This window comes from Grus americana, chromosome 2 (genome assembly GCF_028858705.1).
Source record: "Grus americana isolate bGruAme1 chromosome 2, bGruAme1.mat, whole genome shotgun sequence".
Classification (NCBI taxonomy): Eukaryota; Metazoa; Chordata; class Aves; order Gruiformes; family Gruidae; genus Grus; species Grus americana.
Window position 1 is genome coordinate 147183412 of NC_072853.1, and position 26430 is coordinate 147209841.

Genomic DNA, 26430 nt, shown 5'->3' on the forward strand with positions numbered 1-26430 from the left:
AGACATTTACCTACTTGTTGGATGGCCACAAACTTGATTCTCATTTAAGAGGGTGGCCAGGCTGTTCTTTAATTGAGGCAGAAGAAAAGGAGTTTAATGAAAAAATAATAAACCCGTTGGAAATCTGGAAAGGGAGATTGGCCATCGAAGTGAAGAAGTTCCATCCAGAGAGCAGAGGACATTCACGAATGCTGAAATCTTTGCATTTTTACCTTAAAATGGTTTCAGCTAACTGTGAGCATCTGTGGTGGGCCATTTCTCATGCAAGGATTTGGCCCATTTATGAGCTGGGGTCTTGCAAAGCCATCAGAGATGTTCCAGCTCTTCTCTGCACTATCCAGTATATCCAGAAAAGAAACCAAGGAGAATATCGAACATTTAGAATCAGGGCTTAACTTTTAAGACTCAGGAACACAACAGGACCTTCATCTGATCCCACACTCTTTGAGACAGTGACTGATTCCCATTATAAGTTAGTTTAAGGGGAAAAAGGTATACCAAAGTTCTGGACCTTCCCTCCTTAACCCTGCCCATTAAACGGCAGCTGCTTGGGTCATCGTAGTAAAGTAGCTGAAGTGCTTCTGCGGTCTGAAACAATCAATCTTCCTTGGTAGCAGAAAACCACCTAGAAAGGAGAAAGGACTGTAGAGTGAAAACATAAAAAATAAAGTTGAATTAAAAAATAATTCAGCAATAATTCAGTAATTAGTAATACAAAATGTATCTAGTAACTAAAAAGAATTATTATACATTATTTACTGGCTCTTTTAAAGCCATTATCAATTTCTACTCATACATTCATTTTCAGGGTCACTATGTAGCTACTAGAAACACAAGTTTCATGTCACAATTTATTTAAAGAATGCATTCAGTAAAGAGTTACTGTAGAATAGACAGGTGTCCTATTTTGTGATCAAAGCCTTCAAGTTATTTACAGTAATTCATTATGCCTTTGCAATTCTGTGCTTAGGGTTATTTATTTTATTCTTCCATTAATATATTGTTAATCGTCTGAAATGTGACTAAGTGGATCCGTTGCACAAAGTGTTACAGCTGTGACTTCATCCAGAGCCTCCTGCAAGGACTGAGTTCCCTTTTTTCAGGTATTCATGGCACTTTCATCCCGTGCAAGGTGTGTTCTGGAGCGTTGTGTTCCTTAACGGCACTGAATTTACTGGTCCAGTATTACTAGAGAACTGGTCAGTTCTCTAGCCAAATGGGTGCAACTCCTCAGCGCTGTTACTGCCAAATTCTGCTTTCTGTTTCTGAGGTTTTTAATTTTTAATTTGCATGAATAAGCATTGCTTCATCTGTTTACAGCTGTAAATTAGGACAGTCGAATGCATTTGTTTTCACAGAACAGGGCAAATGCCAGTTATTCATGGGAATTTATCATAGCGTGTAGGGTGGGGTTTGGGACTGCTTACTGCATCCCTCCGTTCCCCCCAGGGCAACTCCCCCGGCAGTCAGCTCGTCCCTGGGGTCTGAGGTGTCTGGTGGGCAAAGTCTTCCTTCGTGGGTGGCCAGTCTGTGGTCAGAGTGGGGGGGATCAGAACTTTTTTAGTTATTTCCATGGTTCCCCTGATGTGGGCACTCCTGACAAGATGTTAGTAAAGATCATCCATCTTTTCAGCTTGCCTTTCCCGGGTCAAACATAAACCTCCAGGCTCAGAAGCACTGCAGCTTCATACGTTCGTGAATGTGCATTGGGGACTCTATTGAGCAAGAGGAGGGGTATGAGAAACACCTTCAGTGAGACCTGTTCATGGCATTTTTTAGACAAAAAGTCAGCATATTAAAGAGAGCAGTATTTTTAGCCAGGATTGCTTCCTAGCAACAGACCTTTTACTGTACTATGGGCTTAAAATGCATTAAATAATTTTATCTTTCCTACTTTAACCTCGGTGGATTACACTAATGCCTCAAGGCTCTCTTCCTGTGCTGTGCTATACGCCTTCCAGTACAAGACAGCGAACTGCTGTCAAGGCAATATTGTGCTTAACCCCAAACACCATTAAACTTCTTTTAGCATAAGGATGGTAACATAATTTCTGCTACCTTCCTACTAAGCAACTAGCTAAGTAAATATTTAGAAGCTGAAGGGACTGCTATCCACTAGGTGTCCTGATTTACACTTTCATAAGTGTAAAAAAAAAAATAAAAATAGCTAAGTCATTTTGTAAAAGCTGTAAATAAAAATGAAGGAAAAATTTGGAATGTGGGTGATTAACCTTTACATCTGATAAATTTACAGAATTTTTAGTTATTTCCATGGGATAAGAAGGAATATATTGTTCTGGTTGAATTTCTCTTAAGATTATTATTTGATTTTTTAAAAATTTATCTTGCCTTATTTCCTTCTAAATATTTAAGACTTAGTACTGAATGATTTTCACTTTATGGTTCAATTTTGACTTTTATATTCATGTTATAGTATTGTTTTGTAGTACTTACTCCAAAAGTAGTTTTGATTTTCAGCTGCAACCAATGCACATATCATGCTGAAGGCAAATAATAAACCTCTCTTGCTTGAGCAGCTTATTGTCTAAATAAAGCCTGTACTGTTTAAAGAGGATACTTTGACTGAAGTATTTAAATATTCTAGACCTGATAGTGCAAGAAGGCAAAGGTCATACGAGTCATTTTCTTCCATATCCTCCCACCTTCTAAATGTTGATTAAATCTGAAGAAAATCATCCCCTCTGGCAACGAACCTGCCTTTCCATCAGCACAGTGTAGTCACCTAGACTGAAGCAAAAATTACTTTTACAAACATTTTGAATAGCTAGAAGTGGCTATGGAAAGAAGCAAATAATAAACCTTAAGTAAATTCCAGCTAGTGGCTACTCCTTCTAGACTTCTAAAATATCTTAAAGTGTAATTGTAGAATAGATTAACAAAAGTATTTTAAAATTATTTAATTACTATAAAGTTCTAAAAGGATTTTGAAATTATTTAAATTTTATTTTTTAATTTATTTTTGAAATTTGAATATTTCAAATATTTGGATATTCTCCAGATGTACAAGTATTGGATATTTGAAACGTTAAGTTCTCAAACCAGTTAAAAATATTCTTTATCATTTAAATGAAATATCTGTTGATTTAGCCCATGTAACTATATGTCCCATTCAGCATTGAGGTCAATAACGTACAAATCTCCTGAGATTTAAGAATTTCATAAATTTTAAATTATAATTTTTTGTCCTGTTTTCTTTTCTCGTGCTTTCTTACTAGGTCTGGGCTAAATGTTTTTCTAGCATTTCTGGAAATGATAACCTTTTTCTTTACCCTGTTAGGCTTCACATTTAAAATGTGAAGTAAAAGTCTTTGGACCAATTTTGTTGTTATTTATGCGTGGGTAAAGCAAATCACAGCTGTCAAGTTTTGTGCACACCATGGATGATGTTTATGCAAATCACTGAATAAGTAATTTTGCATGCTTAATGCAATTTTGCATATAATAAAAAACTTCCATTTGAAAAACAAAAATGCTGATGAATAATGTCTATTCACTCTGGTTGACGAAGTCTATTGTTATGTACGGGGCAAACATAAATGCTAAACATACTGCCCTATTACCATGTCTCAGTTCTTGCCTGGTGGGAATAGAAAGGTTATTTCTGTCTTGTTTCTTTGCTTCAGGTGCTTTTCTGTTTGATTACCAATTAATAGTAACTGTGGTAATGAGTATGTACTATGGGAGCTGAAACTGAAATCTCAGCGGTCTGGCAGATGGGAGATATGTTTAACTGTTACTGAGATGCAAAGGGAAGTCATCAATGAAATCAGGACACAGTTCATTACCCAGGCCCAAATAAGTGTAAGTTTCTGATGAGGGGTTGTACTTGCAACATGGAATCTTAATTCAGACATTTCTTAAAACTGAATCTTGAATTAGAAATAAATTTTTAAAATATTAAAGTTTTTAACCCCAAATGATTCATTTTGTGCCCGCATTTCTGTAAAAGTAAACTGAAAAAAAATCATTTTGGTGTACTCCTAGTGTTGTACAAGATATTGCATAATATTACAAGACACTGATTTGGCCTCTGCTCCCAAAAATTATTTTAGCAGCTCCAACTAGGAGTGATAGAACACGATCTTCAGTATTTCTTTCCTGCTTTTCAGTCTGACAGACCAGGTGCTTGAAATCTGCTGATTTTCCCTACTTTTCATACAGCTACATGTTCATTATTTTTATTCTGTTAAACTTTTTATGTATTTGGGTCTCAATCTTTTGCGTGTTTTGTTGCAGTAGCTCGCTCCTGTTTGTGCACGCTCTGAAGCTGCCGGATGAAGTCTGGCAGAGGAACGAGGCGGAGATATTCTGGGATCTCAGCGTTAGCTCTTGTTTGTCTCAAGCGTGAGCTCTTGTTTGTCTCAAGAGTAAGATGCTTTTTTCCCATAAGAAATTTCGTAGCCTTGTAGGAAAGAGCTTTCAGGGTTGAAACATTGGGTTTGGCCTCTACCCTTGCCAGATCCTTTTCTGGATCTGGTGCTTCCCATCCTTCATGAGTGTGTGGTACCTTGGCACAGGCCTTACCCACCTGGCACAGCTGGATGTGGATCCAGTCGCAAAGGCCTGAAGAGCCAGTAAGTCCAGAGGGTGCCAAGGGGGGCAGCTCGGAATTCAGCCAAGTGCATCACTGGGATATTCCCCTTGTGCATTACTCGGGATGCGCAGCTCAGTGTAACTGTCCGCAAATGTCATCGGCACCACCTATTGCGATGGGAGATTGTACAGGTCGGTTCTCTGGCGTTGTCCGTGAATTATGCTTTTTTTTAAGGTCAGGATAATTCAATCTAAAAATGCTGTATAATAAATATTAGGGTTTGTATAATAAATATTAGGGTTATGCTAAGCTTAAAACATTCCATAGTGTGTTTTATATTGTGCCAGGAAGATTTCAGCCTTAATAGAAAACTATAGTCTGGGATGTCACTTAATGCCTATTTTGTATTGAGCTTCTGATTTTCTCTTTTGCATGTAGTTTGATGTGAGAAAAGCTGAAATCATTGAATGTATTTCAGAGCAAAAAGGTATGCTGAAATGAAGTGTCCGTGTTGATATGGCAATGGGCTGCAGAACACTGAGCTGAAAACTGGCTTGGAAAGTCTAAGGTCGTATTTTTCAGGTCCTAAATTTTCAGAGAGGTATGTTTTAATTGCAGTTTTCTATATGCTTGAGAAATCTAAAAGGTGCTTCCCAGCTGGCACCCAGGCTGCCCGGGCTGGCTGTGGCCGTGGGCAGGGACCCTCGGGGGCCTCTCGCTGGCCGGTGCTGGGAGGTGCAGAATCAGCTCCTTAAGCTGCTGTTTTCTTCTACCTTCTACAAAATCCTGCCATAAAGTGAGTTTACGCTGCTGGCAGCACTTGACGCTTTTATCCTTCCATATTTTGTATTGTCCCAGTTTCAAGATGAATTCTAGTGAGATTATACTAAGAACATCTTTCAAATTTTCTTTAGTAAATCTGAATAGATTAGTCTGAGTTGTACATATAAGAAAAAAATATTAAAGTAGTTGTATTAAAATCCCAAGGATGAAACATCACCCTGAGTTCCTCTGAAAAGTAGCCTTGCCAGCAAAACAACCTTCTTGAAGCCACTTCTTTCTCTGCTCTGAAGTATTTTCTTATTCTATTGCACACAACCTTCGGTCACCTCTTCTGAAGGGTTTTGGTGAGCCTCAGAGATATTTATGCTTGGCTGCAGTGTTTTATGATATAACATTATCGGTTGCCAGTTGATGGGACAGGAAATCTCCCCATGTCCCCTGGTCTTTTACAGACAGATGGTCTGATAGATCAGGTGGTGAGGGGCACGCCAAAACTCTTTCAATGTTTCTATGCCAGTGTTACACTTGAGTTTCAGTGTTCTTTTGTGGTTCTTGGTTATAAAGCTGTACTGGTGTTATTATAGCAGAACTTAGAAAATGCTGTTGCAATCAAATGCAATTTATTTACTGAGACAACTTAAAAAAAATTGCTTTGTAGCAAACATGAAATACTCATCATTTGTTGCACATATGCCTGAGTATTTGTTCAGATATCTGACTTGAAGAAAACCACATACTTAAATCTTTAGTTGACTTGATAGTCTTTCATTTTTCTTACTAAAATTGTTCCCAAGGAAGTGTGAAGAAGTATAGAGTGCTATGGAGCAAATACAAATTTCCTTATGCTGCTGTACTGTGTTCTTTCAAGGTTTTTATGTTACTGCTTTGCTAATTAAAAACAAAAACAAAAACAAAAACCAACGCAGTAGTCTCATAACTGGCAGAGTTAAAAATGACCTGTACCAAGAATGTTAAATTTGAGTATTTTACACAAGGCAAGAGCCAACAGGTGAAGAAATTGAGTAAAATTCGAAAATAAGCTGTAACAAAATCAGTGGTCTTTAAATGGCATCCAGGTGTTCTGAGGAGAGGTATCAGTGAAAATTAAGAGATATGTCATGTCACTCATCTCATTTATGTCATGAGGACAGGAATATCCTGAAAAGTACAGATGTATTTATCTGCATAATACAGTGGTTTTGGCTTTGACATCAGGCAGAGCAGCATCTCCTTTCAGCCCTGCTGTGAGCTGCCCATTTTCAGAGCTGTGAAGAACGAGCAAGCACAGCCGGGTCAGCTCTTCCTCACCTGCGTAGGAGCTGGACGTGAACATGGAGATGATAAAGCCAGGCTGCCAAAGAGCCCCGAACCCTGGCCCTGGTGCAGAAGCTGGCCCTGTTTAATTCCTACATGGCATAAATGGGAAATCAGAGACTGAATTTGGAGTACTTCTCCCCAGAGACGGCACCATTGCAGATGGCCCTTTATTCCATGTAGATTATAGTGTCAGCACAGCAAGGAGCTGAACCTGGAAATATTTATAAAACTACTCTCCATTTAGTAAAGAAGACCTATTTGTTTGCAGGATCTGGTTTTATTTATATCATAAAGCTTAGTTTCCTAAACCCTCAACCTTATATCCAGGGTTACAGATAATAACCCATAAGTGCAGCTCAGGCGAGGACGTGCAAAATGGCCTTGAGCCATCAGCCTTGGGACAGTGACGTGACTTAATCTAAACTTTCCCCGGCTCTTTTCCAGCAGCCTCTGGGATCCTCAGTCCATCGCTTCTCCCTGTGTTCCCCTGCCCTCACAGGCCCTTTTTCTGGCAGCCAGGAGCTAAATATTGTAAAAACAGCTGCTCCGCTCTAGCTGCTCCAGTGTCTCATTTTTAATGCAGTCCTAAGACACTAAACAAATGGATTTGTTATTTTTATCTTACACATTAGATGGTACTCTGGCTCTCTGATACTCTCTTTCTAAATGTTCTGCTTGCATTTTATAATTTGTGATGTACCTTGTAGACATACAATAAATGAGGGATGATGCTGCCCTTGCAAAGGCTCAGTTATTTCCAAATGAGTGTCCCAATCTACAGGCCCAAATAGTTAACATCGGTTTTGATTTCTTTCTCAAAAAAGATATTGTCACCATTTCTGCATTGTAATACAAGTGCGATTAAGTGGAAAAGGCTTAGAAATTAAATCGTAGCACTGATTCAGTGGCATTGAAATGTCATTTCTAGAATTATCCGGCTTACTGGGGACTGTTTCAAGGAATAACCTTCTGGCATGGCAGACTACAGTGTGGGGATTAGACAGGGTTTGCACAGTGGGCCAAATTCTGCCTGGTGTTAATTAGGATTGTGTGAGCATAAGTGACAAGAACTGTCCCAGTGACTGCCATTTAATTTTTAAATCTCTGTGGTATGTTTGTGACATTATTTTTCCTGGGTAGGAGCGGGCTCATACCCCTTTTACTTAAAAAAAAAAAAAAAAAAAAAAAGATAATCAGATGATGTGTTGGCAAAATTGTTCTACTAAGTCACAGCATCTGTTTTGTTTTCAGAAATTTAGTATATATTTAGGACCCTGCTTTGAAGAGGAATACATCTGATTTTAATTTTGTCTAAGAAACCCTGCAATATTACCCTGTGAGCAGGACCTAGAGTTTTGAAGGTTTCTGAAAACATCCGTAGACCATAACTGGATGCTGTCTACAGAGGTTTTCCAGAAGAGCAAGAAGGAGTCACAGAGTGAAGAACGGGTGCTCAGCCTGCCAGGCAGTTCGCCTGGTGCTACAACCATCCCTGCTTCTGCAGGGGCATAGAAAGAAAGGAAGTCATGGCAAAACTTTTGGATTTGATTCCCAAAACCTGTCAGCAGAAGAACATGGGAAGTTAAGATGGTCAGGCTTTACCCCAGAATGTTCGCATGGGGCTTTGCGTGCTTCCTAAATTGCTATTAAACAGTGTCAGAATGAAATATTCAATTCAATATTCAGCTTTGAATTTTGAGTTGGTGTAAATGTAGAATAGAATACTCAGCCTGCTGCCTTCTGCTTCAAGAGGCTAGAAGAAATTGGAGCTGATTAAAAGGCATTAAGACTGTTATTTTCAATAATGTTCTTTTGATCAGAGTGTCTTTGCTATTTTTAAGAAATCAGATCAAAAGTTCAAGTGCTAAGAGGTGCTATTATTGTAATAAGCGTCTAACATCATGAAGGGAACTTTTGGAACTGTCGCTAAAAGGATGAATGAGACTGATTTAATGGTGTTTGGTGGGAGCTACCAAACAGCTTATTGAAAGGAGAATCTAGGGCACAGAAGAAGTGCTTGGATTTAAATCACGTTATGAGGAAATAAGACAATCTATGAGCTGTATTTGTACCTGGAAAAAAATTGCACGTGTGTGCTGGTGGTGAAGAAAGTGGAAGGGAGTGAGGAGGAGAAATGCATCCGGCCCTGCTGCCGAGCCACTGAGCAACGGATCATTTGTTTCCTCATTTGCCGCCTTCTGGGCATCTGGCAAAACTGCTAATTTCATGCTAATTTCCCAAAGTTCATTGTGGGAATGATTGGGCCAGTTTTTAAAGAATTCATAACTCCATTATGTAATTGTCCGTTTTGCAAGTATGTGTTGAACATGGTCAGGTTTAAAAAGCAGAAACTATCGCTTGCAAAGTCAAGCACGTTTTGTGTTGGTATTGCAATTCAAAACACTTAATTTCAAGATTTTTTTTCAGTCTTATTATTCATTCTATTTACTGCAAAATGGTCTGACAAGACTTGAAGCCAGATGTCAGTGCTAATTTCAGCCATAGTTCTGATATATCTATATTCCATGGACCAAGGAGCAAGCCTTATACGTTAATTAGTTAATTGAGTTCTATCTTTTTCCTCATTTAAACAGTTGGAGTTGGAGAACATTTAATGATTGTCTATGCTTACTCAGTTTATGGTTTTTTGTACCCTGTATATAACTCTGTGTTTATTCTGGGTATCTAATCCTGTTCTTCATAAGAATTCCTATTTTATTTATATCAGCCTTTATAGTATTTTTAAATATTTTTTTGCTACTGCAGAAAAATGAGAACCTTTAAAATCAGTCCTGTGATTACGTGAGAAGATTAAGTAGTATGTTTAAAAAGGAAAAATACAGTAGAAATGACTAACTTTTATAATTTTCGCCAGCCGCCCATGCACCCTTAGCTCATCAAGGAAGGTGCTGGCAGCTGTTTGTTTGTGTTAAGAGAGGATGGCATTTATGTCTCGTGTTAAATCCTTGATTGACGCAAACTGCCTAAATCTCCTTAGGAAGAAACAATCACTGTGAGGCACGCTGGGCCGGGTGGGCAGGAGACTCCTCTCATGCGCAGAGCGGTGTCAGGACAAACGTGTGCCTTGCGTCGCCGGTGCTTGTCGGAGGCGGTTTGCTGAAGGAGAAGGCTGCGGAGCTGCAATCAAACCCTCCCTTTCTGCTTCCCCCTGCACGGCCTTTGCCGGCGAGTTGGATGGGGTGTGCAAGGGTGTAAGTTCTGGGGCGAAACCATTACTTAAAATCCGACTGCGCTTGGATTTCCTCTCACAGTAAGATAAGGAGTAAATTGTAAAAATAACAAATGAAAAGTTATTTTTCCTGTTCTCTATGGGAATTTCCCTCGATGGATCAATAAACCCAGCAATTTTTGTTTGTTTGTTTAAGAACAGAATTGCAGCATTCTGCTTCAAGTAAGCCCACCATGCAAAGAAGCGGAAAAATTGAAATTACATTGCTTCCCAGCAAGAATACCTCTCTGTCCTGGTTTAAAGAAATAATAAAGCCTGGTAGTTTTGCAGCCGTTTCATGACAGTACCAGGCTTGGCAGTGGCAAACTGATACCTGGGTCTTCCTCTTCTCTTGTGTGCTACTTCCTACCCAGCCTGATGGGCAAGCGTGTCAGGAGATGAGAAATACATAACCGAGGAGAGGGGGGGAGCTCTGAACCCTCCATCAAAAGGTATCTGTCACAAAATGTCCTGTAAAGCAGCCTTAAACCAAAAATACTGGAGATGTAGCAGCTTTGAAATAACCTGACTCTTCCAAGTACCTGAATGATTTATGTTCTCCAATGCAAATTTCATTTTTCTCAGGCTGATCTAATAGATTTACTACAGAAATAATTTTGCAAGTAATGGATCTTTATTTAGATCTACTGGATTTCATAAGGAAAAAAAGGTTAAGAATTTTTTTTAAGGAAACTGTATTCCCTGACAGATCTCAGGTCAGGTTTCACGTATTTAAAACAAAAGTTCTGCTACTGTTTGATTAAATTCTGATTTCCTGAGTGAAAGTAAGATTTGGAGCAGAGGTTTCCTTGCAGGGTTTTGTTTGTTTTTCAAGGAGCACCAATAGGAAAACAGCAGAGTAAGTTGAAGTAGGATGGATTAAAAGACTATTGGAAGGAAAATCATATTAATTAAAAAAACCCCAAAAAATCAAAATATGGTGAGAGCAGCAAGTGACATAGAGGGAGAAGAGCATAATGATGTATATAAGTGAGTGGCAGAAGATGGAAGCACAGAGAAGACACAGAAAGGAATTAATGCAGAGTTGAAGGTGAGCTTGAGTAACAGCCATGGTTGAAAAAAAGGTGGATATAGAAATAAGCAGTTGTAATTTAAAAAAGAAGTAATCTGAATAATTGAATTCTTAAAAATTAATCTGATTTATAAATATTCCTTTACAGTGTTATGGTTGAGATCTTAATGTTTTCAGATGTACCAAAGTGGTATTTGGGATTCACGTGATCAGATAATCGCATAAGACTGAATACTGGTTTCCTATCTGTAGCTCGGGGCTCACTGCCGTCAGGCGCCACAAAACTGTGTAAACTTCTGGGGTTTTGTGTTGCCAGCGTTTGCGTGGTGCATGGAGGACAGCAGAGCCTGATGAAGAGTGCTTCATCTCTGACTTCTGTGTACTATTAATGAAACAAAAAATATAATCATTAAAAATTCAGTCAACAATATGATTTCAGTTTCTAATACTTTAAGGAAGAAATGCAAGAGATTAATTCCATGTTTCTTTACCACCCAGGAGCTGGAAAAAGTCCTTCCTCCCTCTCTCTGCCTCAGCTGTGGGGCAGGCAGAGGGGTTTGGGTGGGCAGAACAGCACCGAGCGTGCCGCAGCCGTGCATCAGATTCAAAATCATTTCTGTAGTAAAATGTGCTCTTTTAGAAAATCCTTGCGTTTGGTTCATTCTCTTTTCTTCCTTAATCCCTTTCCCTGGTTTTATTTCTGTTACACAAGCAGCCTAATTGCTTTTATAATTCACATTATTTCTGTTCTACAGTGTATTCACCTCTCTACATCAGGAGCTAATCCCAAAATATCTGTTATGTACCAGAAATAGCAAATGGGAGTTTTGTGTTCTGTTTTGGTTTGGGTTTGTGTTGTTGTTTTGGTTTTGTTTTTTTCTAGAAGCTTCTTTCCAGCAGCCTCTTGCCTAAATACTGCCCAGCAATCCTGTGGCATTCCCCAGATCTGGGACACAAAATCATTCTCTTAATTCCTATTTCTGATTACTTGCTGCTTGTGACCAGTGTCTGGAGCTGAAGCACACAGATTTAGTATGTTTGATTTGCTGCACCACTAAAATCTTTTATCGGCCAAGAATAAAAAACAAACCAAAAAAATGCTCGCCCAAACCTCTTCTCTCTGCAGCTGTACAGGAGGAAGCACAGTCTTGGGGAGCCATAAAGTTTGAAATTCTTTCCAGGTGATCCAAAGTGAACATGCGCTTTAATTTTTATTATGTTATATTGATCTGAATATTTTCTGTGTCTAGAAGGTAATGAAATTTGGTGTGGAAAGGTGATGAGAAGGGAAGCAGTGGTTGGGGTGGGTCAGTATCAGTGAAAACTAGTCTTAAAGAGGTTTGTAGAAATAACCCCAGTTGCAAGGAGATAAATATGTATTTGTCTTAATGGATGCCATCAGTAATCCTAAATCTGTGTGTAAAATGCCTGGAAGTGTGGCGGATGCATACGTAACCCAGGCCTTGAACAAACATCAGCTGCATTAAACTATCCAGGCATTGAAATGACAGCGCTGCATCCAACACAGTTTTGTTTTCTAAATGTCCTTTTACATGCTTTACAAAGCTGTATGGAAATAATTAACTGAGTTGAAGTGAAAGAGGAAGAAGATTCCGAACAGAAATAAGCCGATATTAGCGGTGCTCAAATTTGACAGAAAGTCTCAAAGCCTGTAAGACCCGCGCGAGATGCTCTGTGCTGGCGGGTGGCCGGTGGGCTGGCCCTGCCTACCGAGGGGACAGATGGCTCTCTGTCCCACCAGGCAGGAATGGATGTCTGTCCCACCAGGCAGGAGCAGCTGTCTGTCCCACCAGGCAGGGATGCAGGGGAGTCTCTGGAAAGACACTGGAGAGGTTTTAGCAGCACAGTGTTGGTCTGGGTTGATGCCACGTGGTGCTGGATTGAAAGAAAACTCCAGATGAGCAGGTGAGGATACAAAATGGAAATAGTTGAGTTGGCTCAGAAACGATGGTGAAACGATCACCTGAGTGTATTTTAAAGTACATTTGTGGCCATAAATGGGGCCTGGCTTTGCCTGTAGGAGTTACTGAAGCTGTCCAGTGCTAAGGCTGTTTCTGTACATGGGACCTGAGGAACGTCAGAGGTTTCCTGGCACAGGAGCGCAACTCTGTAGAGTTGTCAGAGTGGTCCCTGGTGTGCGTTTGACCAGGACTAACTTGCAGTCTTCCAGGCAGCTCTTTGGCATTGCTGGTGCGACAGCACAGGCCAGGTGGTATTCCTACGGGGCGGTTTGGATTCAGCCATCCTTTTTTGAAGGGGAAGAGAGTTAGTTTAATACTATGGACTTGGGCAACTCTAAGCCAGTTGGCTTCAGTTCGGGAGAATGGTGCGGGCGTGTTTGATGCATTAGACCCCAGTAAGAGGAGCCAGGAATACTGTCCCATGCTAATCATCACCTATTTATCTTCTGGACCCCTGCAGTGGTTGCTCTGCTAGGTGGACGAGGAGCCAGGAGGAAAAGTCCTGATCTTCCTCCAGCCCCTGGAGGTACCTCCATGTTTATTGAAAAAGTGTTTCTGCCCTTGTGTGAAAGATGGGCATTTGCACAGCCGTGAGTACATTTTAGCAATCATTTGTAAGTCATGTTGTGCTTGATAATTCACAGAGCAGTAGCTGTTTTGCAGAGTAATTTTCTTTTTTTTTTTTTAACCGTACAGCTGATCTGAAATGCAATCAGTGGTATTGCACTGTCTGTTAAAAATATTAAGACTCTTTTGGTTAAATTGTTCTCCAAATTCTTCTGCTTTTGAAAAATAGTACTTTCACAAATATGTTCTGTGTTGAAAATGAAACTTTTCAAACAACATACTGACATTGGCTATACAGCAAAGTTCAATAGGAAGCACAGTGTCTACTGTAACTTCTGGTTATGGGCAAAATCAGGTTTTAAAGCAGGGTATATCATGTCCTTGGCTCTTGGAGAATATTAAGGAAGTAATCATGGGAAAGAAATGGACTGAATTGTATTAGGGAGGAAAATAAAATAACACCATCAGCTGAAGTCTCTATTTGCAGAGATAATGTAACCTTCTCGGTAGTTCCTGCTGTCACAGACTGTCCCTCTGGTGCCTAGTTCGTGGTCGAAAGCACTGTTTAATGCTCTAGGGAAAAAAAACTCCTTCCCGTAACCTGGTACTTGACAGTACTAACATCCGTACTGACCTAGGTAGTTTAATGGAAATGCACAGCACTTCTTTGAACGTGCATTTTTTTCTCCTGGGCATAGTCATTTAAGGGGACTCTTTGCCCTTAGTACCCCACATTTGGGTGTGATGTTTCTGGAGAATTTGTGCTTTAACGCAACAAGAGGTTGCTTTTTATTTTACCAGAGGGAAAGCTAAGTCCTTGATCACAAAACCAGAACCAGAGTTAAAAAAGAAAAACATAAAAGGAATGAAAAGGAAACTTTAAGTATATTTAACATCAACCTCCTTCCTTGGAAGATTTTGCAGAGGCATCTCTCGGCCATGAAGCCTTAGGGGCAGCTTAGCACCATGACGCTTCCTGGGACTTATGTTTCATATCAGTCTTTAAGCTAACTTTGAAAGTTGAAGAACTCGGAGTGTATCTCCTTTTCTTCTCTCTTTCTTCCCCTCATCTGTTAATTTAGCACTTGACATGTGAAAAAAAAAAAAAAAAAAAGCTGTACCAAGTGTGTGGTGATACCCTTCCACAAGACAGTTTACTCTCCACGAGGTCTGGCACAAGAACTGCGACAGTGGTACTATGTCTAAGGTTTATTTAATGTGTGTTCACTGGCTCTCATTGGATTTGTATTCCAAGAACACGTTGTGTCCACTCGCCGCATATGTTATTTACTCAACATAAATATGGTTTCTGAACTTACACTGCAGGTGGTTGAGATAGCTCAAGTTCTTACTTGAGGACTGATCTTTGAGATCAAAATACAAAAGGAGGAATGCTTCTGCTTTAAGGGGTTCATCTGTGTTTGAATTCTGTTGTACCCATTAATTAGCACTTTCCTTCTACTTTAAAAAAAAACTTTCTTCTTTTTGATTGTTATTCTGCTTGTCTTCCAAAGACGTGTGGCCTTGCGAGAGGATCTCTTCCTGTTGTCAACTACTTGGGGAGGAGACACTGGTACTGGGGCAGGTGGCTTTCTATTACACACCAAATTTTGGTGCTACAGGCGAAAAAAAAGATGCTCTCATTTGAAATGCTGAGGAGATACCATGGCCTTCAGAACTAGCAGCCCCTTCTACCTGTATTCTGCCTGCTTTAAGTGTCATGTGTAAAGTGCTAAAAAAGCCCTCTTCATCTTACTGTGCTTCTTAATGTGAAGATAAATTCTTTTTGAAGCTATAGAAAATGCTAATGATGAGATTCTCAGAAAATTCCAAGAACAAGTTAATAATACAGGCTTCCGAGCAATACAGGAGGCCTGGGGCCCAAACACTCCGCAGAACAAAGAGGAGAAAAATTATATATAAGGTAGCAGCTCAGTAAACATTCATCTGTCTGTGCACTGAAAAATGTAGGAGCTCTCTGGAAATCAAAATGTGATTACGTAGGTGAAGACAAGGGAATTAAATTAAAGTTGACCAAATGCTTAATTGCTTTATTTTGCAGTCTTGCTAATCCTCTGTCAAAGTAGGCTCTGGGTGTAATACATTGTAGTTTAACCTTGGTATGACTATGGGTTTTGTCATTCTTTGCTTATAAGAAAAAAAAAATATTACAGTGTTATTATTAAAAAGACTAAGTTAGGTGGGGTTTTTTTTCTGTGTTACATTGTTTCATTGAGCCTATTTACATGTCTTAATTGGCAAGTAATTGATTTCCTAATCCATATAAGTAGCGTTGAACTGTGAATTGCGAAGTCCAGTGCCTTTTAGATTGATGGATGGAAACTGCTGCTGTTTGTGAAGGATCAATGAAAATTCTACATTACCAGACTAATAAACTATAACTTCTATCAGTACAGAAAGATAATCCCAGATATTTGTAGGCTGTAGTATTCTGTGATAAATGGTTCTCCAACAGAGAACATGAAATACAATAGATGAGAGTGTGAACAATCCACTCTTATTGCATTGAGAGAAGTTGGGAAAATAGTTTTAAAATAGCTTATTTTTAGTCCTTTTAATGAACTGTTGTACTGACATATTTTTGACAGAATCTTACTATAATCTGAAGATGATTCTCTGATTCCCTGTAAACCAGTGCACCTTACTGGGTAGTAGTTCTGGCTTCTCTATTTATTTCACAAGGTTTTTTCTATAGTAGTAATACTGAATTCTTCACAAGGATTTAGTGATAATCCTGTTAATATTTTGTTTGTCCAGTTACAAGGATGTATATAGATATCCTTCTGTGATGTTTTTATTGTTGGTAGAAAAAAAAACAAAACCAAGAACTTGTAATTGCTCTTCACTGGGGGAAAATTATGCTTAAGAACAAAGTAGATTATAACAGTTCATCATACTTCTTCATTACATATAACCTCAAGGGCTAATGTACGGGGAGTTTTCACTAATTGATAACAATCCCTTCCAAACTTCACTGTGGAGTTGCACATAAACAAATACGCATTCACTCACGTATTGGCAATTGCCTCACATGGGCTATGCAACGGTACTTTGTGTCTTTGTACTTTAGTATTAGATTGCTTTGCTGTCTCCTGAGTAAGATCACAGATTAATCTAGAATTTACAAAGTATATGCAATACTTTGTATAAAAATAATGTGGGAGAAGAGTACTGACCCTGGAACCTTCTCCCTTCCAGTAGTTCCAGCTGTGGCAATAATGATCTGCTGTGGTTTTTATCCCCTGTGCAGAGATGGACATGAATTTGCAAAGCACAGCAGTTGTTAAGAAAAACACACTGGAATACATTAAAGATGTATGTCATACAACATTGTGTTATTTATTTCATTCTATTCTGTGAGAATATGTATTAACTTGCACGTTCAAATGGACAGAATTGCATATCGATTCTGCTTTTCCAAAATACAGGCATCTGTTAAATAGAAATGAATTTATACACACAGAAATTGTGTCTGTTGGAACTTGCATAGTAGAAATGGGCCCCAGATGTTACAGTTATGTAAGGGCCTAATCTAAAGCCAACCGAAGAGAGCCTTGTGGGCTTCAGATCGCGCCAATAAGAACATTTTCAGGAGAATTAGCATCGAAGGAGATTGCAGCAAGCTAACATTGTCTGTAGCTATTGTAAGTATAAAATCAAAACGTATGGATGGAGAGGTGTGCCTTATTCTCTGTGGCTGGAGTTAAATTTGTACTTTGAAGGGGAAAAATTTGACATGAATTATCTTTAATAAAAAAATACTTCATTTAAATGTTAAGCACAACTGTATGTATCTTAAAGCTGTCATTTTTTTCTGTTTACTTGAGTGTTTGTGTGTGGGTGGTTAATTATTAATGGCTTGAGTGTGAGATACTTGTTTTTTTCTGCTTTTAAACTGATACAGCATTACTTTGCATAGCTATCGCTATGCATTACAATATAGAAATTACATTCACGAAGGGAATTAGGCCCTTGGTGGGTTATCTCGTAATGCTTCACAGTGAGGTTTGGGTGGTGGAGGGTTGTTGCCTCACCACTACCAGCATCTTTTCCCTTGCTTTTGTTCCTTTTAGCTATTTTTGTCTTACTGACCTGGCAGGAAAAAAGTATGAGATATAAAAAAACCCCCAAACAAGTAGTTTCCTGCCAGGCTAGCTATGTCACTGTACTCCTGGAGGGGTCTGACAAGTGCTGGGAGGAGCAGAGGGGAGGGAGGGCACTGCTGGAGGTACCAGGGATGGGGGCAGGAGTGGAGAGGACCAAGAGTTCTGCTCTCAGCAATTTAAATTGTTAGTTTAGCTGTTTTATGTGATGTTTAGGTTTGATATGCTGCACTTGGATTCCTGTAAAGTTCCTAACACATCTTTCAGTGCCACCAGGGAACTTAAATTTTCATCTAGTGCTAAAGGTCCTTCTCTGCAGAAATTAAGAACTATCTGTAGGAGCTCTGTGAACCCTGCTTTCCTTACCAACACCTAACCTTACAGTACTGTTGCACACTGATCCTGCTTTGTGGACCTTGCAGTAAGGCAGTGTCATGTAAAGGTGGGAATGTATTTGGACTGGTGGAATTCCACATTGTCTATTAAATTAATATTTGGCAAAGCACTGTGTATTTGAAGTCAGGAAGATCAGCATCTATGACGATGCAATAGTTTGCTCTCAAATGCAACTGTTGCTCTCAGGAGTAACAGTTTGCAAGACAAATTCCTCAAATTAGCTTGTCAAAAATGAGGAATATTATGGTGCAGTTCTTGGTAAGCCAGGCACTCTTATTGTGCATTTTAATTGTAAAACATAGCTGTGAACCTTTTTCTTCCAGTAGGTATCTAACCAAGTCAGTTTGCCCTTATTAAAAAAATAAATAATAATAATTTAAAAAAAACCCTTTCCTATAACCAGTAACCCTGCTGGTTTGAGTACTCACCTGTTTCAGACCTTCGAACCTATTTTGCAATATTTAGGTGTTACAGAATTTTGTCCTTTATTCTGTGATGAATTTTTCATCCTGAATCCTGTCTCACTTATAGAAAATAGTTGAGTTTTCATTGGCCACAGAGAGAAAAACAAGAGATTGACTAGCAAAGAAACTTGGAGGTGGGAGGCCCGCTTCATGTCCCTTACTCGGACTGGGCAGAGTGTACTTGGGAAGCAGTCGGCTCTTCCATAACTAGCTCAGCTCCCACCGTGCTGGGTGAGCAGCTGGTTATTGTCTTTTGCTAGAAGCATCAATCAGCCACTCTCTCGGCATCGCACCCGGGACTGCTGCGTGAGCGGCCCTATTCTGTTAGTGTGCAAACCACCAAGTGGAGGACTTGCCCTTCGGTAAAGATTGAGAGGAAATGATGAACCTGAGAGACCTTCATGAGCTTGACATGAGCAAGGGAACTGAGCAGTCTCCTGCCAACAGGACTCGGGTGGTTTTGCGTGTTTTCTGTGGAAAGGCTGTTGTAGCAAATTAAGAAATCTGGGTTTGGATCTGTTTGCTGCTGAATTGTTGACTGTGTGAGCTTTGACTAATTTATCATCTGTCTTCTCAACAAAAATTTTGTACATGTCAAAATTCATATCTATCAACTTTGCGTAGGCATATACAGAGTTCTGCTCTCTTGTCATGTTAAATAAATGAGGGATTTTAATACCTTGATGTCTTTTGGGAAGACTTAGGGTCTTCTCAAAGGGGAAAGGAAAATCTTCTAAAGTTGACTTTTGCCAGGTGAGAAGAGCTGGCAACATGTGTAACTTACATGAACAAATATTCCCCTTCAAAGAGGGAAAGGGAACAGCTTGGACCATACTTAACTCAACCTGAAGTCTTTTTATGGGATACTAGAATACATAAAGAGTTGGCTGAGGAATTTCAGAAACATGGTTATCTTTTGAGAAACTGTGTAAGACTGGTGAAGTGCCTGATAACTGAATAAAAGTAAATTTGATATCTCAGGTAACTGAAGAAAAACAAACACAGTACCTGCCTTTAAAATGGAAAAGGAAGGAGAAACAGAAGAATCCTCCTGTATATAAATGTATATTAGATTTAGACGTGGATTGACAAGTTGCCGTTCATTACCTGTTCATGCATTTATCCATCAGCAAATGCCAGATAATATAATCCATAATGAGGCAGAGTTACAATAAATTGCCTTAATTTGTTTGCCATATGCTGAGAGTGCCCACATGTCCACATATGGATCAGCTGATGCACAATAACTTGGTGATGAGAAAAAATTACTCATATGTCTAAGCTTTTATTATTTTGGAGATATTGACTGTTGTGCTCTCTAACAACTCATTTATAATCTGGTTTGTCAAGAAGAACTTTTTTAGACAGACATGAATTTTCAGTTTGGGATGAAAACAGGCAGAGGACGGATACCTTGATTTGCTAAACTAAAAAAACTTAAACATTCACATTAGTATGTTACTGAGAAAGTGTCAATCAGTGCTTCTCTTCTCTTATGTGCTTAATGGCATTTATAGCCCAAACATAGTAAAATTTCATCAGGTTATGTTTAAAATTGATTGAGACTTCTGACAAAAATACTGTGTAAATATAGAGTATTAATAATTAATGTTAAAGCTACTTCTCCGTTAGCGCTATACAAAATTAATGAATGAAAATGGTATTCATTGGATGAATTGTGTTTCTGTTCTCTTAATAAAGACCTTATATTGATTTGTCAGGTTGCACTCAGCTTTTAACAGACCTGGTACTTCTAAGGTGATAATTCATACTCTTGGGCAAAAAAGGGCAGAAGTCATCTAGCATTTCCCACACACTAGTTCTGTAACTGTCTGCTGGTCAGAAGTTTAAAAAAAAAAAAAAAGCATAAAAAAGAAAAAGAAGTGGTTTCTATTGTATGGCTAGAAGATTTAGGGAGCTTTTGAAATGTTATGATCAGTACCAGGGAATTTCTCTATTGCTGTTTCTGCAGTTTAAATCATCTTATTACTGTGTTTTCCAATACAAAGTTCTTTTGTTTCAATATTGTGATGCCAAAATTTGCCATGATGACAGCCTGGTCTTGCAAGCTTAGTTTCAGTATTCTGTAAAATCTGCTGAAGGGCAGAAAATAAGCCTCTGGAATCAGAGCTGCCCTGTCCTAATTGCAATATTCCAGCTCAGACTGTGATTGTGTATTCTTCAGAGTAGTTCTGATTTGCCCCAAGGTATTTGTGTCCCACAGCATGTGTGAAACTTTTTAAGGATCATAATTTTGCCAAAAAGCTAGCTCAGTAATTGTACTGCAAAAAGCCCCAAACTTTATTAATACAGTATTGCATCAGAAATTGCTATACTTCTCACAGCCTTCTAAAATTGTATTCGCTGAAGTTTACTGTTTGCTTCCTCTGAAAACAGTGGTTGTTTCGACATTTCCAGTTTAATAATGCATCCTAGAAGTGCCTTATGGAAGTCAAAATAAATTATACAAGAGGTTGTCAGTGTTCTGTGAATTTTTCTTTGCTGAATCTATTTCACGTAAATAGAAATATCTATTTCATGAGAAAGAAATATCTGGCTATTATCAAAACTTATGTAAGGTTTCTACCGATTTAATTTGATTTTGACAGCTGAACTGAACCTAACATGTATATTGGTTTCTGGAGCAGTGATACAATTTTAACTATCCTGCATTCCTAGCCTCCCCTTGAAAAAAAAATCCCAAACCACCAAACCAAAAAACCGCAAAAAACCCCCCAACAAACCAAACTTGACCATGTATAAACTAAAAGTCACTTCTAGTTCCAGTGAGTTAGAAATGTTAACAATATGGTATGCAGCTAATATAAGAAGTCACACTGCGGGGGGGGGGGCAGTGCATAACTTTGTATTGACCTTGATAAATGTAAAAAGTGACTGTGTGAAAATATGTGTAGAAACTGTTAATATAAATGGAAGCCAGTCTGAAGTCTTTATTTAAAAAAAAAAAAAAAAAAAATCTGTTTTGATTCTTACTGTGAGACTTGCAGGTGGGGTCTGCCCTTCCCTCTCCAGACTTCACAGTCTACTTACGAAGTCAGTGTTAAGAATTTCGCCTTTGGAAATAGGCAATATTTTCAGCTCTCAGGGACCAGAATTTGTCCTATGTGCTTTGTTTGCCTTGCATGCTGATTCAAGGCCAGTCTGGAGGCATAAGCAAAGGAGAAGATTGCCTAGCTCGCTGAGCAGCTGGAGCAAAAAACCTGTTTGTGCTTGTTGCTAGCCTCAGGAGTCACTGCCTCTTCATTTGTTATCTCCGTGGTAGCGGGAGCAGAAAGTTGCTTCTCCACAGCTTTTTCTCTGTTCATACCATTCCCTGCCTGTTGCTGCCTGCTCCTTACTCCTCATTACTACACCTCCAGAAACCTCTGACCAATACATATGTGTGTCCTTCATTCTTATTTACATTTAACCTATATTCTTATTTTAAGCCAGTTGACCCTACTCTTGCAAAGTCTTAAACTCATTAGGGCCAATAATATTATGCATGTGACTTTTCCTGATGATTCCCGTGGACCAGTTAATGCATAGAAGTACTGCCATGCTGATGTGTCTACTGATTTTTTTTTTTTGGATGGTAGTTTTTATAAAGAGCTATAATAAAGGTTCATGTGAATGTATCTTCTACTGTAATAGGTCTTCTATCTTTACTACGATCAAGCATAATTTTCCTTTTACAGGAGAGATTTCCAACCTGAATTGAGATTTCTAACTTGAAATACCAGTGCCTAATACCTCTGTTCAGGAAAAAAATAATAAATGTCCGTATCCACAAACATCAAGAAATCCGATTACCAAGTTTGCATGTTCAGATGCTACTCCATGATTTGTTTCTGGCTCCATAGCCAGTTCTTGTATGTTCACAGGAGGCCATGCGTGCTGCAAGGCATGCATCTGAGATTAATAAAATGTTATGTTACTCCAGCAAGTGTGCAGGCTTCATTCCTAAAGCAGCTGACGTCACCGCGAGCGCGGAGCCCTCCCACTCCTCCTTGGTAATTGATGGTGACGGGTTCTCTGCTGAGCTGTAACCTAACATAGGGACTGAATCAGATCAACAGCTGAGAGAAATCGCCAGCTAACAGTATCACTCCATATAGACAAAAACCGGGCGCTTCAAACCAGGCCTTGGACAAGGAACTCAAACAATGGTCACTGCAGGCTGATTTGCTGAAGTTTTCGCTGGTGCGCTGCTTTGCGTCGGAGGTTTTGCTCCTGTAAGAAGCGTTGCTGCTGCTGGAAGGGCTGGCCTGCTTGGAGTGAGGCTGACATGCTTGACAGACGCCTGATGTCTCCTCAAACTAAGCACGTTACTCCTGGGGTAAGCATATGCTGAAGGAGTGCAGGCCAGATGCTCGGGAGCCCTTTAATTTTACAATGCAATGTACGGGCTGGCTTGCAAGTTAACTTAATTACAGTTAAACTGTTTCACTTTGCTCTCATCTAGGCAAGCTCAAATGTTGTTGAAAAATGTGCCAGCCTTTTCGTGGAAGTCCAAATTATACTTTGAGTTTCCTTTTTAAAAAACGTGCTAGCTTGCTGTCGTGTCGAAAAACTGCAAAAATCTGGAGCTGAGGGGAAGGGGGAGCACTCACAGGTGGCTGTCGCTGAGAGCGCTTCTGTCTATAACCCTGTTAAAACAGCTAAACCGAAGTAACTTGCTGTTCCTTCCGTGTTTTGGGGGATTGTGCTAAATGATTGTTTTCTCCGCAATCCGAGGGCAATGGGACTCTCTGCTGGCAGTAGTTTGAAGTACATTCTCTGTTACACTCTGTATTGCTTTTGGTTTGGATTAGGTTGTAAGAGACTCAGGAGTTTTGGTCTGGCAGCATTTTACCAGGTACGTGTATCCCCGGGGCCAGGGACTACTAGTAGCAGATACCCCACCACAGCTGTGCTTGTGAAATAAAATATAAATAAATAACAAATTTTTTTTTAAAGTTAGTATTGGATGTGCTTTGTTTTCTTTTTTTACACTGTAGAAAACAAAGGATGGAGATTAAAATAATAAAAGTAACGTAGGCATAAACTTAAACCAAACGTTTGGCTTAAACTTGCTGTTTTCTGTAACCTTTATGAGAGATTTGAATATAGTTGCAGTGGAAGAAGTGTACCATAGGCATGACATTAGCTTTCCAGAGTTATTCTGAGAAAACCCAGGGACAGTGTCTTGTGTAATGGCTGCTCCACAGTTTTCTTCTATAAGGAAATCAAATTTGGATCATTCCTATTCCTGGATTATTTAGGGATCTCCACATAGGAAGCTGAGTAGTTATTGCTAACATCCATTCTATCCTCCTCTTATGGAAAACTTTTCTTTACTCAAATTAGAACATGCTTGTATGTTTGTGGGGAGAATAAAGCAACAATGGGTCTTATAGGAAGTGTGCCCTGAAGGTACACAACTACTTTATGCAACTCCACTGGACTTGTTTTCGGCATGGATGTTCAGAACAGCAGAAATCGGCTACTAGTAGAATCATAGAATCATTTAGGTTGGAAAAGACCCTTGAGATCATCAGGTCCAACTGTAGCTTTAGCTGTCTTTAGATTTTACATTTTCTTATGTAATTATTATAGTTAAAAGCTGAAGTCTTTAAGTTTTAATAGGTATCTTTTCCAAGCAGTTCTTAAGAGTTCTGATGAATTAATGGGTTTGGGGGTTCTCTGACAATACCAGTACAATTTTAAATGGGGGAAAATTGGAGACTAACTCTTTTGGTTGCAAAAAGGGTGTAAAATGAGGAAGAAAAATCAATTTGAAAATATTGTTTTCCTAAAGAGAGGCTACCTGATGTTAGAACTTAGCACAAATAATGCCCATGTTTCCATGGAATATTTTCATCTTTCTGTCTACTGGTCGTCAAATAATGTCATCAAGGGGAAGGTGAGTTTGATTTACCCGGGCTATAGAGTAAAACGAAGCTTTTCCCTCATATCACACCCTGAAGAAGTCCACACTCAATTTGGCATAGTCATAGAGGTCCTGGAGGGTGGAGGAAGAAGTTACTGTGACAGGGTGGGGGGATCGCAGGGGTGCTGTGGATGTACAGCCCTGGTGAACTGAGAAGCAGCAGCACAGCAGGATAGGTGAAGTGGAACACAGAAAGAGCAGAATAAAATTTGGCTGAAGGGATTCAGCTGTGTATATTATATGGATTACTGAACGTTTGGTTAATCCTTCTTTAAAGTGATGGTTGATGACCATTCTTTTTATATTTCCTCAGTTTCTATCCTAGTTTCTAGATGTATCATGAGGGGAAGAGACCATTTAGCTTTGCTAATGTGAATTTTGGCTATAGTCACTTCTTGTTCAGAAGCATTTCAAAGGTGTGCTTGCAAATTAGCTTGGTTTTAGTGGTACTAGTCCTCAAACATTATCTAATTAAAAAAAGGAATTGTTTAGATGGCTAAGAGGAAAGTAATGGGAAGATTGGGAAGATTAAAAAAGAGATATAGCTTGAGAACTTTCTCTTTCATATTTCTTGGCATATATAATAAAGTAAATTGATTATTGATGATCGTCTTAATGACAGATGTTCCATCAAAAGTGGATACAAATTGCATAACTGAACAGAAATTCAGATAACCGTTGAATGGGTACTTTTTCTGAATTGCCATATTTCAGCATGTCCCTTGTAACAAGTTGACCCCAGAAGTATTCAAGTCAAGTAAAATGTTACAGTAGGATGAAATAAAATAATACCTATTGCCTAACCACTGACGCATTTTCACCACCAACACAGTCCTTGTGACACAGAAATTCTTCAATATGGAAACTTCAGTAACTGCCAGAAAGTGTAAGCACATCAGGTGCAGTAATTCCTTGCAGTCTCCTGAGGGTGTCTTTTTGTCCTTACCTCACCCACTGTGCGGAGAAGTGACATCCTGCCTTTTGCCAATTTACCCAGATTTTCCTGAATTTATGTTTTTAGCATCAGTGGAATATATAATTGCTGCTTCTATTTTTTATTCTGTTTTCAAATTGCAGTTAACCAGCCTAGGAATTCGTAAAATTGAAAGGGTGAATTCTCTTTGCTTCCCAGGATAGAAGTGCAGCATAAAAAGAGTGTAGAAGGAGGAGATGTGAAATGCCTTGAAACATCATTGCATTGGGATATCCGTTTTGTTGGCTATTAAAGCACTGGGCTGCTCTATTTTAAAGTGATTTTTTTGCTATGGGCCAAAATAAAGAAGATGTTATAATTGTGAAAATAGGTTTTTCTGTTTACGTGTTTTCTATTTACACCTGTCACTTTTTTGCATTTTTTTTTTAATTACTGATCCCTAAAGTACTTTGTTATATGCACAGTATTTGCAAATTTTTCTGTGCCCCTGGTGCTGCATGTACACTGCACGGAAGCCTGTGGTTTACATTGCGCTTGCAACTGCTTAATAACAGCAACCAATGCTCTGTGAAAAAGGTTTCTGAAAATTCTCCAGACTGACTGACAGACTAACTGTTTACATGGCTGCTCATGCCATCATCTCATATTTAAACAAGTTGCTGAATATTAAAGCGTATGGACAGTCTTTGTATAACAGCTCTGGTTTTTAGGTTGGTTTCCTAAGACAAGATTTATGCAATCCCACCTTCCATCTGTTAGTTGTGCTTCTCAGTAACTTCAATCCAATGGCCGATTTAAACCAGCCTTGCAGAGAGCTCGGAGGTACCGAGGGCTTATAAGGGATCTTCTTGGGGGCTGGACGGAGCTGTTAAAGCCATTTGCTCGGCATGGCGGTGTGGGGATGTGCCAGTGCGTGGTGTGAGGATGGGCTCCTCTGGCATCCAACAGAGAGCACAGCATCCAGCCAGCCGATGGGCGCGAGTCTAACGCCAGAGCAGCTGAAACAAACGCTGCCTCTCGTTCAACCAGCACCTCGCAGAAAGGGAAGGGGAGTTTGGGGAGGGGAATGGAGCGTACGGAGCATGTGGTGTGTAGGGAAAATGAGAGAGAGCTG

The 26430-nt window shown here is 39.4% G+C and overlaps 1 protein-coding gene across 5 annotated transcripts in view; it reads left to right on the forward strand.

The window, feature by feature from the left end:
* Positions 1-26430, forward strand: part of CACNB2 (calcium voltage-gated channel auxiliary subunit beta 2) — a 253162-nt gene that overhangs the window by 108399 nt on the left and 118333 nt on the right. Inside the window, exon 1 of one of the 5 annotated variants that reach the window (XM_054814571.1) lies at positions 22611-22789. The exons of the other annotated variants lie outside the window; for them this stretch is intronic. Coding sequence (XP_054670546.1) covers positions 22739-22789 — 51 coding nt within the window. The 5' untranslated portion in view covers positions 22611-22738. Of the gene's footprint in view, positions 1-22610; positions 22790-26430 lie in introns of those variants that run through there. 5 annotated transcript variants of the gene reach the window in all.